This window comes from Mandrillus leucophaeus, unplaced genomic scaffold (genome assembly GCF_000951045.1).
Source record: "Mandrillus leucophaeus isolate KB7577 unplaced genomic scaffold, Mleu.le_1.0 Scaffold495, whole genome shotgun sequence".
NCBI lineage: Eukaryota > Metazoa > Chordata > Mammalia > Primates > Cercopithecidae > Mandrillus > Mandrillus leucophaeus.
The window spans coordinates 847,381-859,387 of NW_012105309.1; the positions used below are offsets into that span (position 1 = coordinate 847,381).

Consider the following 12,007-nt stretch of genomic DNA (forward strand, 5'->3'; position numbering starts at 1 on the left):
TTTTTTTGAGACAGAGTCTCACTCTGTTGCACAGGCTGGAATGCAGTGGTGTGATCACAGCTCACTGTAGCACTGACCTCCCTGAGCTCAGGTGATCCTCCACCGTAGCCTCCCATGTAGCTGGAACTATAGGCTTGCACCACCATGCCCACTAATTATTGTAATTTTTTGTATAGACGAGATTTCACCATGTTGCCCAGGCTGGACTTGAATTGCTGGGCTCAAACGACCCACCTGCCTTGGCCTCCTAAAGTGCTGGGATTACAGGCATGGGCCACTGTGCCTGGCGGATATATACATATTTAAAAGCCTAAACATATCAGATGTTGACATTACCAAATTCCACCAGTTTTAGTTCTCGTTCATTTATATCCTGGTAGAGTTCATCTGTTTTGAGAACAACTCAAAGGAAAAATAATTCTTCATATTGTCTGAATTATGTCTTCGAAATCTACAAACATTTTCTGATTGGTTGCTGAGCTCCTGGGTGTGGAAATCTGGGTGGGGATAAAATGAGGCCGTCCTTGGAGGACAGAGGATGGAAGGGGGCAGTCCCCATCCTCACTGTCCTCTCTGCCACTTGCCACAACTTCTACTGCCACTTGCCACAACTTCTACAGACGGCCTTCCCTCTCTGCGACTGCTTCCTTATTGAGGCAATGGAAATGTGGACTGCGGTGACTCTGATCAAGCCTCATGTATCTATTGAATCAGGAAGCCTGAAGGCCTGAGGCCTCCCGAGTGGCCCCATGGGAGCATCGTGCACTTTTCTGGTCAGTCGTTAGGGGAAACGAGGAAGGAGCCAGGCTAGCATGAGAAGGCCTTCATGCTATCGGATCTTTTTCCTGAAAACATCGACGTGGGGACATGTTCAAACTAAATTTTCTTTATAAGTTATAAGGAAATCATGCGGAGGCTAAACCTTTTTTTTTTGGCAATGCTGTTGAGAATATTACATTATGTTCCCACAATAGCATAAATGTATGTCTTATCACTTGAATGGAGCCCAGACAATAAAAGGGCGCCTGAAAGTGGAAATACGCCTATGAGAAAGGCCAAGCCAGCCTTTCGTGATAACAGCAGCAGGGAGGGAAGAGTGCACAGAGCTGACCACAGCACAAATGTCACAGACCCTTGAGGACCGTGCCGGGGCTCAGAGCTTCGCCCAAGGGCTAACATCCTCACCCCAGCCGAGTTCCTTCAGACCCCAGGGTCTTCGTTTGGTGACTTGTAAAATGGGAATTATATGTCATGGGAGTGTTGGGGGGAAAATGCAATCATTAGCAAATGCTTTCAAATATAATATGTTACCAATATCAGGTAAAGGTAACATTTTATTTCCTAGGGCCGGGAATTTCATTTTTGTTTTCCTGTTTATTTTTTTCCATATTCAACCACCCACAAATGTGCTCTCTCTCAAAAAGAAAAAAAAAAAAAAACCAACAACAACCCCATTTCTCCTTCTGGTTGAATGATTCATCAAGAATCTTGGCCCAAGTACAATACAGTTTCAGGGAAAAAAGACTCCAGGGAATGAATAGGGAACGTAATCATGACCTTTCCGATAACCCCGTTATTAGGCAATGCGGCGCGGATGAAATTCTCCGGGGAGCGAGTGAGTGAGGCGCGGCTTACATTTTGTATGCTGAGCCCTGTTTGGTGACTTCACACCTCCACCCCCTGTTCTATGCCAGCAAGGTGGGGCAGCTGGGGTGGTGGGCGAGCTGAGGGTCACCTCAGAGCTGAGGTCGAAAGAAATTCTTACAAGTAAAATATTCACTAACAATTTTTATGTTCGTAGATATGGAGTTGTTGGTCTTGAGATACAGACCATGCAGGAACAAAAGGCTTGTGGGAGGACAGTGGTGCTAGGATGCTGCAGTCCCAGGGGAAGGGCTGTGGTTTTAGTGCCTACCTTCCTTTCACTCCTCTGGCCAAAAAAAACTAATAATAATAAAGAAAGGAAAAGAAAAGAAACTTCTCAGAGAGGTTCCTAGTGGCTAAAAAAAAACTCCTGGTTCTCCACCCCGTGTGACTTTACGACGTCTGCAAAACAAGACTGTAAGATACAGAAACAATATGAAGGTACTGAAAAATGATTCTTTTTTTTTCCTTTTTAGAGATGGGGTCTTGCTCTGTTGCCTAGGCTGGAGTACAGTGGTGGGATCATAGCTCACCGCAGCCTTGAACTTCTGGGCTCCAGCCAAGCTCCCATGTAGGTAGGACAACAGGCATGGGCCACCATGCCTAGCTGAAATTACTCTTAGATGCCCAGGGACCCTATCTTACACAGCAGTTGATATTCCAGTTTGAATAAATTTAATTGATTTTTTTTTTGAGTATTGTCTTTTCATAATTTAACTTAAACAAAGTAACTTTTTCTTTCAATTTGATGCTTTAAAGTGGTTTGATATATTCCTAGTTTTTCAATATTGCGATATTTTGAGAATGAAATATTGTCCAGAGAAGCATTTGTTATAATGGAAAGCAATGGGAGGAAAAAAAGTCTCCAAAAGACACAATGTGCTTTGTTGAAGGGATGATGAGGACACATCCGTGGATACTGTCTATCTGCCATACTTAACAAGCCTATGTCTGCCACAGGGCATTTGCACTCTCTGTTTTCTCCTTTAACCAACATGTGGGGTAAGCTAGGTAGAGGTTATCACTCTGTTTTATACATGAAGTAAATGCATTCCACAGAAAACAGGTGATTTCAGCTAGGCACAGTGGCTCACGCCTGTAATCCCAGCACTTTGGGAGGCTGAGGCAGGAGGATCACTTGAGGTTGGGAGTTTGAGACCAGCCTGGCAAACATGGTGAAACCTCATCTCTACTAAAAATACAAAAATTACCTAGGCATGGTGGCAGGTGCTGCTACTGGGAAGGCTGAGGCAGGAGAATCACTTGAGGTTGGGAGTTTGAGACCAGCCTGGCAAACATGGTGAAACCTCACCTCTACTAAAAATACAAAAATTACCTAGGCATGGTGGCAGGTGCCGCTACTGGGAAGGCTGAGGCAGGAGAATCACTTGAATCCAGGAGGTGGAGGTTGCAGTGAGTTGAGATCTCGCCACTGCACACTCCAGCCTGGTGACAGAGCGAGACTCCATCTCAGAAAAAAAAAAAAAAAAAAAAGAAAAGTGTATGATTTGCTTCTGGTTAGAGAATAAGCAAATGGCCAACCTGGACCTGGATGAGGCAGGAAATGCAATGCCCTGGACCGTGTGTTCTGTAGGTTTACAAGTGTATGTGTGGACAGAAAAATAAACCTTCCTTTATTTGTACATGGCTGCAGCTACTGGATTGGAATTCAATTCACAAAGAGAAAAATACAAAAAAATCTACTGGTCTGTTAAAGGATAATGTTTAGCAGAGGGTGAGAAAGGCCAGAAGTATGTACAGACAGAAAAATAAACCCTCCTTTATTTGTACATAGCTGCAGCTACTGGATTGGAATTCAATTCACAAAAAGAAAAATAACAAGCCAATAAATACTTGCAAACTATGTGATCTTACATCCCAGAGAGTGTGGGCTGGAGAGGCCTGGTACTGGAGACGCCCACTACACCGGGGTCCGGTGGCCGGCGAGTGAGGGGACTCATCTGACATGGGTGAAGGCTGCAGCACACACAATACCCAGATGTTACCAAGGGCACACGCAGATGGCATACTTGGTGAGAAATCAGAAACAGGACACACGTTACAGGAGGAAAGAAAAAGAGGCTGGGGCCTGTGGCCCAGCCCTGGAAGTCAGAGAACTCTGAAGGGCTTTGTGGGAGCGAAGCCTTGGGGTTAAGCAGATAGACATTCACCTCCTGAAAACCCACGGGCGGGAGAGCCGAGCGACAAAACAACCGGAGGAAGTGAACAGCCGCCGAGCAAGCGTGACTCCACACAAGGATGCAGGAGCCACAGGAAGGAGCCGTCAGAGCCACCCAACCTGGAAACAGAGGCAGGCTCGGCCCTGCACGGCACACGCTTTCCAAACTCCAAAAAGACTGCCTGTTGGTAGGCACCGTGGATATCAGTCGCGTGCACAGTTCCGTCCGCTGGCCAGACACGCCTTCAGGCCCAGTTCTGTTCTGCAGTCAGTGGAATTTTGATAATACACTTTTCCAAAAAAACAAAACAACAACCTCTGTTTCAGAACATAGGATGTTTTGAAGGTTATATTCTTGGCATTTAGAAAACAGTAAACAGCCTCTTAGCTTTTGGACTGTAGCTAAAATCATAGTTTTTTTTTTTTTTTTGGAAGTTAGTTTCCAGGCAAAAGATGAATTAGTCTGCGCCAGAGTAAAAAATTACTTTTGATTGCCACGCTTTTAAAATATATGAAAGGATGACCATCAGTCATGTAAGAGATGTTTGTAAAATGTCCATAGTTAGCTGTGAATGTAACTTGGACAAACACAGTATCTACTTGTCTATTAAAGGATAATGTTTAACGGGGTGAGAAAAGCCAGAAGTTTAGGATTTAGAGACAAGCAGAAGTACTAAGAAAGGAGACTGAATAAGAAACATGGAAAGAGATGGAAGCAAAGAGAGAGAAAAAGAATGAGAGAATGGGAGAGAGAGAGAGAGGATGCACCTCTAAAGCCAGGTAAGGATCTTGGCCCCAGGTGCTGAAACTGGAGTGATTCATTGTTATGGGCTGAACTGTGTCTGGCCAAAATTCATATGTCAATGTCTTAACCCTCGGTAACTCAGGATGAGACTGTATTTGGAGATGGCGCCTTGAATAAGACAAGTTAAAATGATGCCACTGGGGCTGGGTGCAGTGGCTCACACCCGTAATGCCAGCATTTTGGGAAGCAAAAGCAGGAGGATCGCTTGAGCCCCGGAGTTTGAGACCATCCTGGGCAACATGGGGAAACCCCATCTCTACAGGAAAAAAAAAAAAAAAAAAAAAAGCTGGGCGTGGTGACATGCACCTGTAGTTCCAGCTACTTAGGAGGCTGAGGCAGGAGAATCACTTGAGCCAGAGAGGTTGAGGCTGCAGTGAGCCGTGATCATGCTACTGCACTCCAGCCTGGGTGACACAGAGAGACACTGTCTCAAAAAAAAAATAAAAGCAAATAAAACTGTGCCACTGGGTGAGCCCTAACCAATCTGATTGGTATCCTTAGAGAAGAGAAAATTTGGACACACACAGAGACACCAGAGATGTGTGTGCATGGAGGAAAGGCCACGTGAGATCACAGGAAGAAGGCAGCCGTCTGCAAGCTCAGGAGAAACCAACGCTGCCGATACCCCCTCTTAGACCTCCAGCCTCCAGAACTGACAGACAGCGCGTGTTGTTGAAGCCACCCAGCCTGTAGTAATTTGTGATGGCAGCCCAAGCAAACTAACATGTTTATCACAACCCTGTGGAGGAGGATGTGGGGTTTACCCACAGTGGAGCCCTAGGCTTGTCCTGCCACGCGTGACTCCACCACAGGGTGTGTAAGTTGTGGCACAGATGCTGCCCCTGCCTCCTCCACATTCCCCAGGCCATCCTTGCTTCACACTCTTCCTCAACCCCCTTCTCCGGGGATCACCTGCAAGCCTCCCGGAGCCCGCGTGTGAGCATGGCGTGGATCCAGCCTCCTCCGGTCACAGCTCAGCTCCTACCACCTCTTCCTCCCCAGAATTGCACACAGCACCTGGCGCAACTCCATGAATGCCAGAGCGGGACATTATGGTCACACTGTGCTCACTTTGTGAAATAAAAGATGGAGTCCTTTTACGTCTTTAACGCCCTTCGAGCACATGAGCAGACGGAGTGATCATGAGATGTACCTGGGAGAGGGGATGACAGGGACGGGGGCTTGGGCCCTAACGCCGGGCGCTGCCAGGGACTCCTGAAGTAGGACAAGGAGGCACTGGGGAGGGAGGGTCTAAGTGGGTGCCTGGAGAGCCTGTGCCCACAGGGGTGGCTTGGGGTGGCTTTGGGTGGACTGGGTTTTTCACATGAGCCAGGAAAGTCAAGTGGGGAGTCCAGTTAGAGTTCCCATTTCCTTGTGAACTGCGCTGCTGCTGACAGCAAGGAGTGGGAATGCCGAGGGTGACCACATGACGCTGCCAGGGCAGATGCTGGAGGCTGAGACATCAACCCAGGTGCCCCAGCTGCGTGGAAGGGGGTGTGAGCGTGACGCTGCCCTCCCTGGAAACCTGTTCATAGATCTGGACCACACAACAGTGTCTCTGTGCCTAGATTCTTACCTAAGACCCATTTCTCCGACAGATACTTGACTGTTGCTTTCTTCTTTCCGCTGTAGGGCCCGATGATGATGCTGGCCTGGCGGGGGACTTGGCTGACCCGGCCTCCGCACAGGTGGACTAGTTCACAGAGCTTGGCCACTGGGGGGCTGCTGGCAGGCGAGACAAACATCACTGGCTGGTTGGCAAAGAGGGTTCCGCGGTACGGCCCTGCAGACGAGTGGCACTCCCTTCGGCACAGCTGTGGGGCAGACAGAGAGAGAATTACAGAGGTGGGACCACTTCAGTCTCCATAGCGTAGGTGAACTGTTGCGGTTTGCTTCCTTTTTTAGGAAAAGAATAGACTGAATGTAAGGCTGCCATGCTCCTGTGAATTTCGAATTCTGAGAACCCAGAGAAGATGATGACATTAATGACATAAAACTGACATTTTCTGAAGTATCCATGAGTAAAACTCCAAGGAAATAAATTAGGAAAAAAAAAAAAAAAGTGTAGACCTTTGAATTACTACAAATCCTCAAACAAAATATTGAAAAGCAACTGTTAGCAGAGCAGGGCAGAGCCGTAGCTAGGCTGAACTCCGGCTGAAGTAACTTGGTGACGTGTGCAAGTGACGGCAAGATTCTAATGCACTGCAAATGCCGGCTGTGCTGGAAGAGAGTCATTCAATCCAGCGTGCTTCAGGCTCTTGGCAGAAAAGGACTTTTATAGAATCTAAGAAATGCTGTAAATCCAATACCATGGTTTGGACGGGGAAAGGGACAGTGAGGCAGAAGGAGAATTCCTAGAGCCGTTCCCAAAACACACTGGGTTTGCGGGAGAGAGGTGTCTCGAGGTTGTTTCAATGAGCTGTTGGGAAACATTTCAGAAACAGGGATGTGAAGCTGCTCTGCTTCTCATTCTGGCAATGTGTGGTCATCTGGTTGACCCAGAGGACTGCGGGAAGGCCTAGTTATTCTGAACACGCATTTTCCTAACTATGGGTTGGTAAAGACTTCTTTTCGAGTATAAACACCCTCTGAGAGATGCTGTGGGTTATGTGCCATCCACATTTTGTTTTGCATATTTTCCCTGTAATATCTGAAATTAATGGTTCACACAAATTAGAGATTTGAGGGGATGTATGTGAGGGGAGGGATGAAGGGGCCTTCTCAGAGGAGTATAACCTGGGGTGCAGTGAGGTTGGGGTCATCTTAGTCAGGGGCAGCAGACAAGGCTGACCTTGGAGGTAGGGGTACTTTACTTGGAGGTAGGGGTAGAGTGGAGTTGGGGGAAGAGCAGCAAAGAGTAAGTTCCACAGCCCACATCGCTCACAAAATCAGAGAAACGGTGAACTGTTTTTCTGCTAGGTTTTCATACTACTGTAATATTTAACAAAAGAGGATCCTACTGTGAAAATATAGCTGCAGCATCAATGGATTAGATCCAATACACTTAAATCTGCTCATGGAATTTGCTTTTTCTCTTCCCTTGTGTTGAATTTTACAGCATAATAAATACCGAGCCTCAGCAACTTTCATGTGACTTCCAGGAGACAGTGGCAGCAGGGGCAAATGATTCTTCCTGGATGGTGACTTTGTGAGTATTTTTAGCAATATGTCCTGGGAGATAGGCTGTAAAAAGGGCTATTGATTTAATTTGCAGACAAAGAGACTGAGCTGATGCAAGACAAGAGATTTGCTTTGGCAAACTGTGAGTCACACTGCGAGAAAAAGCCATGGTCCCTAGAATCACGGGGCCAAGCTGCATGGAAACGGGATCAAGAAAGAATATCTTTCATCTTAAAGTATGACACACACACATTCAAAAAGTTAACTATGAAAGTATTTGGCCAGGTGCGGTGGCTCACGCCTGTAATCCCAGCACTTTGGGAGGCTGAGGTGGGCAGATCACAAGGTCAGGAGATCAAGATCATCCTGGCTAACACGGTGAAACTCTGTCTCTACTAAAAATACAAAAAATTAGCCAGGCGTGGGGCCGGGTGTGGTGGCTCACGCCTGTAATCCCAGCACTTTGGGAGGCTGAGGTGGGTGGATCATGAGGTCAGGAGATCAAAACCATCCTGGCTAACACAGCGAAACCCCATCTCTACTAAAAATACAAAAAATTAGCCGGGCGTGGTGGCGGGCGCCTGTAGTCCCAGTTACTCAGGAAGCTGAGGCAGGGGAATGGTGTGAACCTGGGAGGTGGAGCTTGCAGTGAGCCGAGATCATGCCACTGCACTCCAGCCTGGGCAACGAGCAAAACTCTATGTAAGAAAAAAAAGGCCAGGAGCGGTAGCTCACGCCTGTAATCCCAGCATAATCCCAGCACTTTGGGAGGCCAAGGTGAATGGATCACTTGAGGTCAGGAGTTCGAGACTGGTCTGACCAACATGGAGAAACCCCATCTCTACTAAAAATACAAAAACTAGCTGGGCATTTTGGTGGGCGTCTGTAATCCCAGCTACTCAGGAGGCTGAGGCAGGAGAATCGCTTGAATCCAGGAGGCAGAGGTTGCAGTGAGTAGACGTGGTATCACTGTGCTCCAGCCGGGGTGACACAGTAGGACTGTATCTCAAAAAATAAAATAAAATAAAGTATTTGATTGTTGAAGCAATACTACGGAAGGGGATGAAGTAAAAAGGGGCTTTTCCTGTTAGACACTGTTGTCTGTGTCTTCTTTGTTGGCAGAACAAAGACTTTTTCTGGGGGCACCAACCTCCACCTGGCCATGTGTTCAAGCCCAAGGAGAAGTCCCAGGATTGGTTCAAGCTAATCACGGTGATCACAATGCAAATGACTGAGCTAAGCATGGCACAGCTGGCCTCAATCCTGGCCAGTGCGACCTGAGAATCAATCGCTGGTGGGATTCTGAGGGAGTTTTTCTCACTATTACAAACAGACGCATAAGCAGAAATACTTCTCTTCTTTGCTTGGCACTGTCACGTCTAATGTGATGCCTGGATCACTGAAGCCCCCAGAGGCCACGGGACACGCTGAAAATGGCCCAGTGGGAAGGCGGAAAGCTCTGGGTCCTGAAAAACACTTCTAAGTTACTGATGGACCAAACTGAAATCATCCTTTATTTTGTTTTTATGTCAGAAAAAAAAAAAACCTAAATTCTTTAAGTGACTTTTTTGTTAAGTTTTTGTTTCTAGAAGCCCAAAGTATCCTAATAATAATAATTTTAAATAATCCGCCTATTTTTGGAAATATCTTGTTCATCGTTGAGACTATGAATAATAGATCAGTTCTCACCCCTGCCTCCCCTGCCATTTACCAGAGTTAACAACTGTGAAGAGTTCTCTGTGTACTTTCAAAAATTCTGTAAAATGCACACACACACACACACACACACACACTTTGATATGGTTGTTCTTAACCAAAAAATGAGATCAAATCTCTATCTTACTGTATGGATAAACAGTAAATAAACCTTTTTCTAATGCAGTAGAAAAGGAAGTCAACCTCTTGGATGTTTAGGATGTGATTTCAGTAGCTAATTTCTTTGTGCCGTGACATTGCCTTCAGAATTCTGATCTTGGCCAATTTTCCTATCCAGCAAAGCACCATTGCCCCAACACTGGTACATTTTTAAAAGTTAGTTGTGAATTACAAGCTGTAAACATTAGATGCAGCAGACGGTGTTCTCACTGTCACCACTGGCCTCGCCAGGGAGCCTATGTGTTACCTGGAGATTAAGGGGAAAAGCCTCAAAGGCACAGATTCTGAAGTCAACTTGCTGTTGATTATTTTCATTGATTTTTCAATCCCCTTGGTAATCGCAATTTACAGCAATGTGCTCTAAACTCTAATTTTAGCTGGGCAAAGTGGCTAACAGCTGTAATCCCAGCACTTTGGGAGGCTGAGGCAGTTGGATTGCTTAAGTCCAGGAGTTTGAGACCAGCCTGGGCAACATAGGGAGACCCTATCTAGATAGATAGATAGATAGATAGATAGATAGATAGATAGATAGATAGATAGATAGATAGATAAGCAAGACCGGCGTGGTGTCACATGCCTATAGTTCCCGCTACTTGGGAGGCTGAGGTGGGAGGATCAGTTGAGCCCAGGACGTTGAGGCTGCAGTGAACTGTGATTGTGACACTGCACTCCAGCCTGGGCGACAGAGTGAGACCCTGTCTCAAAACAAAACAACTCCCCACCCCCAACAAAAAACCAATGATTATAATTTCACTGCAAACCTTTACACGCACACGCAAACACACACGCACGCACACACCCCAGAAACAGGAGTGCATGCAGGACATGTGGAGGGGGCAGGCGTAAGTTGGGGAACAATAGCTGGGTAGCATCGTGCTGTTTTATTTTTGTTGTTACCTCAATGAGAACCTCAGAGATAACCTCATCTATTTATATATTGGCCCAGGAGTTTCTAGCTAAAAACAGTTAAAAGATAATTTTTCAAAAAATCATAACTTTCAGGAAGCTGAGGCAGGAGAATTGCTTGAACCCGGGAGGAGGAGGTTGCAGTGAGCCGAGATCGCGCCAGTGCACTCCAGCCTGGGTGACAGAGCGAGAGTCCGTCTCAAAAAAACAAAAAACAAAAAACATAGCTTTCATACAGGTATAAAATAAACACAGTGTATTCATTTTACTTAACTCAGATGCTATAACTGGTTCAAAGGACAATCTGAAGAACACATTTATAGATGAGAAATACTGAAATAAACTTGCGAATGGACAAAAAAAGTTGGCTTTCCTACAAGGTAGGGAGCATTCCCTCTACCAGACAGAATTCATTTCCTGCCCGTAGACAGGCACGTTTGCATCGCCAGCAGCTCTTTACAACTTACAAAGTTGTAAAACAGCTCCCAAGCAATGAAGGCTGCAAGCAGATAAGCTGGCAGGCCATGAGCAGGCCTCAAATGGAGTTTTTCAATGAAGCACAAATGTTCCCCTACAGAACCCAAGATGTCTCTTTAAAAGAAATCATGAAAGAAAAGGGGATTAAGTGGAGCTTATGGGCTGCTCCAGGGTTAAGTGGCCTCCAAAATAAACAGGACTGCTTGATAGTCAGAGTGAATTTTGGGTGGGGTTTGAAAGAGTTCCTGCTTTCCTCTGCTAATGGTGACATAAAATGACCATTTCATACCCATGGATATACATTGACGTGTACATAGAAGTTGCGGAGGCAGTGGCAGAAGCCAGAAGACTTTCTCTGCCATGAGCTCCTCCTAGGAGCCCTGGGTTGCAGAGGGTGAGGACTGCTAGGAAAGTCTGTCAGTTAAGGCCGAAGGGACATTAGCTTTGCTTTAAAACACATTGCCTGTGCTTGCGTTTGTGTCTTCATCTGATTTAACGGGTTTTAGCTCAGACTCTCCAAATCTATTTACCTACAAGTCCGTTAAGGCAGACTGTGTTGTTGACAAAGCAGAACAGAATTTCCCTGCGGCTTCTAGCTTCAAGGAATCCCAGCTATTTATCCATCACCAAGAAGGGAAGCCCCATGGGTGGCTGATGGTTCATTTACTCCAGCCCAGGGGGTTGGATTTCAATTAGTGCATTTGCTTTTCCCTCTAGGTAGAGCTCACCCTTTAAAGTCACTTCTTGGCTCTCTAACAGTTTTAAGATGCACTTTCCCATCTTAACAACAATACAGGATGTGTCTTACAAGGCTGTAGTTCTCACTCACTGCATTCTTTCTCTGAGCCGTCCAGGAAACACGGGCAGGCCTTACAGTCAAGGCACCTTAGATTTAAAGTATGGAGTACGCGAAACCTTCCTAACTGGTAAAGCGCTCAGTAATGCAAATTCTGGGTGCAACTCAGTGGTTCTTAGTCTAGTCAGAGTTATGCAGTCAT

The 12,007-nt window shown here is 46.2% G+C and overlaps 1 protein-coding gene across 1 annotated transcript in view; it reads right to left on the reverse strand.

The window, feature by feature from the left end:
- The window catches only part of MCPH1 (microcephalin 1), a 263,998-nt gene that overhangs the window by 21,160 nt on the left and 230,831 nt on the right, over nt 1–12,007 (reverse strand). Inside the window, exon 13 of the mRNA XM_011995694.1 lies at nt 6,205–6,442. Within this exon, the coding sequence (XP_011851084.1) occupies nt 6,205–6,442 (238 nt within the window). The remainder of the gene's footprint in view (nt 1–6,204; nt 6,443–12,007) is intronic.